Below are 4,943 nucleotides of genomic sequence, written 5' to 3'. Positions count from 1 at the left end.
AAAAATACATAAAAATTTTAATTAATTAAAACTCAAATTATTAAAACTGTGACCATAGACCCCTTTAGGTTACCCCCAAAACCCTGACCATAAATCCTTTTAGGCCACCCTTCTGAAAAATCGTGACCATAGATCTTTTTTTGTCACCGTAAAAAATCGTGACCATAGACACCTTTAGGTCACCCCCAAAATCGTGATCATAGATCATTTTAGGCCACCTTTTTGAAAAACCATGACCATAGACCCTTTTTGGTCACTGTAAAAAACCGTGACCATAGACACCTTTAGGTCACCCCCAAACCGTGACCATAGACGCTTTTAGACCACCCCCAAAACTGTGACCATAGATCCCTTTAGGTCAACGCCCAAAATCGTGACCATAGACCCTTTTAGGACACCCCAAAAACCGTGACCATAGGTCCCTTTAGGTCATCTCCCAAAACCGTGACCATAGGCCCTTTTAGGTCACCCTTTTTTGAAAAACCGTGACCATAGCCTGTTTTTGGTCACTGTAAAAAACCGTGACCATAGACACCTTTAGGCCACCCTCCAAAACCGTGACCATAAACTCTTTTACACCACCTCTAAAACTATGACCATAGACTCCTTTAGGTCACCCCCAAAACCGTGACCATAGACCTTTTTAGGTCACCTTTTTTTGAAAAACTATAACCATAGCCCCTTTTTTGTCACTGTAAAAAAACCGTGATCATAGACCCCTTAAGGTCACCTCCAAAATCATGACCATAGACCTTTTTAGGTCACTCTCCAAAACTGTGATCATAGACCCTTTTAATTAGACCACCCCTCAAAACCGTGACCATAGACCCTTTTGGGTCACCCTTTATTGAAAAACCGTGATCATAGACCCTTTTTGGCCACTGTAAAAAACCGTGACCATAGATCTCTTTAGATCACTCTTAAAATCGTGACCATAGATTCTTTTAGGCCACCTTTTTTTAAAAAACCGTGACAATAGATACTCTATAATTACCCTTTTCAAAAAAATCACGATCATAACTTTTTTTTATCACTCTAAAAAACCGTGACTGTCTATGGTTACAATTTTTTACCGTGATAAAAAAACCGTAGTCATAGACCCAAATTGTTGTAGTACTTGCAAATCAAAGTTATTGGAGATTATATTATTAAAGAACACTACTATCTATTTTACAAGGTCTTTAAGAGCAATTCAACTCTTCAGTTGACACTTTTATATCCTCCACTAGAATGATGCAAGAATTCCTAATAGTGTTTAATTCTCTCCCTCCCTCTTATGAGATTTCATATATATTGCCTAGCTACCTCTCTAATAATAGTGCACTTTGAAATTCATATTCTTCTTCAAAGTTTTATATGCTTGTTGTTCTATAGAACCTATTTTGTAATTTTTCTCACTCATCAATAAAGTTTGGCCTATCTTTTTTTGGTTGTCCACTATATCTCTTAAGTCGACAAATTAATGATTAATCTGTTACAGAAATAAGTTTCAATTAAGGTTTATTGCTAACCAATAAGTTGTTACATGCACAAGACAAAATTTAAACTCTCAATAATTAAATAAACGAGTGAACTGGCTACTCGACGACCAACCCAAATTTGTTAAATTTCGGTCTATCTTTTACCACAAAATTTGTACTACTTAAACCTTCCATTAAGTTTAACTATTATCATCATCAAAAAGTTTAAAAACTAACTAATCAATCCAACTAATTACTAACTACCATACCCAAATTAAAACCAAACTTCATTTAATAAGATTTATACTATATATATATTAAATGTATTTTAAGGTGATATATTTCACTAATAAGTTCTCCACTAAGCAGTTGGTAATTATAAGAGGAAGTTTCCATGGTGAAATTCATATGTTCAGGGAATCCATGAATCTTTACATTATTCTGCACCTTATGATCCATAATATATATATATAATTCAGCATCATTTTTGTTCATGATTTTGCATTGCTCCCTCTTGATTGGATCGGATAAATGCATGAATGACGACTAATAAAAGTAAGGTGGCTCAATAAAGTAAGTATCCTGCAATTCATAGACCACCAATCGAATTAATTAAAATCAAATTAAAATAATGAAAACTAAAAAAAAAAAGCAACGAAATTTCAGCAACTGTTGCTCAATTATTCAAAATGATGCATGGTTACTTGAAAGAAAGATAAAAAAATAAAAAAAGAGAATAATAACAATGTGAAATATATAATCAATATTAAAATTTCACTCACTCCAGGAAAAACTATTCCCTCGTATAAAAGTACATTATCTGTTGGACTTATCATCAATATTTGTGACGGTAAATCAATCTTGGCATACTGCAAAAGAATATATATAAGAATTATATATATAAAAAAAATATTGAAAAAAAACTAATGAGTTAATTTTAATTTATGTGTATAACTCACCACTTTTCTGCCAATTAGAAGACTATATAAATCAAGATTGTTGTACTCGGATACATGGAAGAATACAGAATCTGACTTCAATTTCAATACTCTGCTTTTCAAATGCATGTGAATATATATAATATAAGAAATCTCTATAAAGAATAATGCTATAATACATATGGCGTTTAATTTATTTAACCCAAAAATGTTAATGAATTATTTAAAAAAAGTTCAATTAATATATTGTCATGTATGTGTGAGTTAGAAGGCACATTGTGCAGTGAGTAACATTTTTTTCATATCATACAAGGATATACATTAATAAACAAACTAAAAAAAAATGTTTATCACCATAACGAGCAATATTTTGTCATTAAAATCACCTCTTTGTATGTTCAACATTCTTCTGTGGTATATAGTTGTTTAAGAAAATCTTGGTCTTCCACTGAACAGTAAACCTGAAAAATTAAGAGGAGCAAATAAAAAATAACATCCTACGTATATATAATTGTTTTAGAGTAATATCATATACACTAATTTTGTATAATTTTTTATATAGTTATGTTTAGTATTAAAAATGATTTATAAAAAATAAGAAAAAATTATATAAATTTATTTTTTATTATTTTTATTCGTAATTATTTGACACTTAAGTTGTGTGGGTCATTGGCATATTCTAATTTTACTACAATTTTATTGAAATACACCTAGCTGATACGTGATGAGATGGCAAATTGTAAATTAAATAGGATAATATTAAGATCATTATCTACATCTAAATATATCTAAAACTTAGTTTCTTGCATTGCTAGCTTTTCTAAGCAAAAAATTTAGGGGTAAAATAAAGGAGGATACACTTACTCAAATGGTGTCGATTTTTTTCTGTAGGCCTATTTCACAAATCAAAAAAAAAATATATATATATGTTAAATTATTTTATAATTAAATTTCATAATTATTACAATAGTGCATCATCGGCATATTCTAATTTTGCTACAATTTTATTGAAATACGTCTAGCTGATAGGTGATGGGATGACAAATTGTAAATTAAATAGGATAATATTAAGGTCATCATCTACATCTAAATATATCCGAAACTTAACCTCTTGCATTGCTAGCTTTTCTAAACAAAAATTCAGGGGTAAAATAAAGGAGGATACACTTACTCAAATGGTGTCGATTTTTTCGGCCTACTTCACAAATCAAAAAATAAAAAAAGAAAAAGAAAAAAATATATGTTAAATTATTTTATAATTAAATTTCATAATTGTTGCAATAGTGCAAGTTTCTTAATAGGGAATATATAGGAAACGGATCAAGATTCTTTTCTCTACTTGAATATAATCATTATTGGAATGAAGATGTATTGTGATCTCCACCATTATCATACCTTTGCTTTATAGGAGGACACTCCACCAGAAGGGTAAGTACTTGCAATTAAAGATCCCTGATGATGAACAACAGAAAAGTATATATTTCAAAATTATTATTATTAGTATAAAATCCATGAACCAATATTAACAAATTTAATGTTTAAATCTGGACTTGTGAACACATCCCAATCTTAGCTTTCTCCTAATACAACAATCTAAGTATGATAGAACAATTACATGATTATGTTTCATAAGTAAATTCCAAACTAGGGCATTTTGGTCAAGGAATTTAGAAGCTACTTAACTACTATGATATGTAGCAAACGCACGTAGCTAGAGTGATCAATGTATGCATAGGAGCATCAACGAATACACTTCCCAATTTTAGGATAAAAATCTAACCTGGAATATGTTGACCATATCATTTATTAATTAACCATTAAATTAATGTTAATATTAATCAAAAGCTCAATTGACAACAGATCAGACTGGTACTAACTAGTAGACTTGAATTTTAGATATACATTTATGTGAAAATTTAGAAGAAAAAACTTTGCCATGCAAGTGGTGCATGCGTGTGTTTTTTAACAGTAGTTATAATTATACTAGTTATAAAATTTTAAAAACACTTCGCTATCCAACCCCCTCTAAAATAATATGTAAGTTACTTTTTATCATGATGTGTCAAATTTTAATTGGTCATTATCTTAACCATACTTAAATTATTTTGTAATTTATTATTTGAGATGGGTAATTTAAGTATTTTTAAAAGGAAAAGTATAGGGTACCAACATATTATCTGCCAACTTATTGCCAACAATGATTAATTATTATATTTTAAATATATATATAAAGAGACACATCCAAAAAATATATCTATAAAGACACTTCTATTAAACACAGCTATAAAAAAAGACATTTTTATTAGACACATCTACAAAGACACTTCTATTAAACACACTTATAAATAAGAGTTGGCAGATGTTGGCAAAAATGTTGTTGTTAACGTAGTGGGATTGTTTTTAAAATTTCAAAGCCACTGTATCCATTATAAATAACAGTTTTACAGAACGAATAAATTTTATTATTTTATTTAGTCAATAATAATATTTTTATACATATGTCAAAAAAATTCCAAATACACTATCTATTATATTAGTGTTTTTA

At 29.4% G+C, this 4,943-nt stretch overlaps 1 protein-coding gene across 1 annotated transcript in view; it reads right to left on the bottom strand.

Moving 5' to 3' along the window:
* Nucleotides 1-3,258: 3,258 nt before the first annotated feature.
* LOC110281587 (uncharacterized) overlaps nucleotides 3,259-4,943 on the bottom strand; it is a 3,530-nt gene continuing 1,845 nt past the window's right edge. Inside the window, exons 3-4 of the mRNA XM_021143950.2 lie at nucleotides 3,794-3,850; nucleotides 3,259-3,291 (exon numbers count right to left, since the gene is read on the bottom strand). Coding sequence (XP_020999609.2) covers nucleotides 3,259-3,291; nucleotides 3,794-3,850 — 90 coding nt within the window. The remainder of the gene's footprint in view (nucleotides 3,292-3,793; nucleotides 3,851-4,943) is intronic.

Source organism: Arachis duranensis, chromosome 5 (assembly GCF_000817695.3).
Source record: "Arachis duranensis cultivar V14167 chromosome 5, aradu.V14167.gnm2.J7QH, whole genome shotgun sequence".
Lineage (NCBI taxonomy): Eukaryota > Viridiplantae > Streptophyta > Magnoliopsida > Fabales > Fabaceae > Arachis > Arachis duranensis.
The sequence above is the reverse complement of the archived record's forward strand: the minus strand, read 5'-3'. Positions and strand labels throughout refer to the sequence as shown.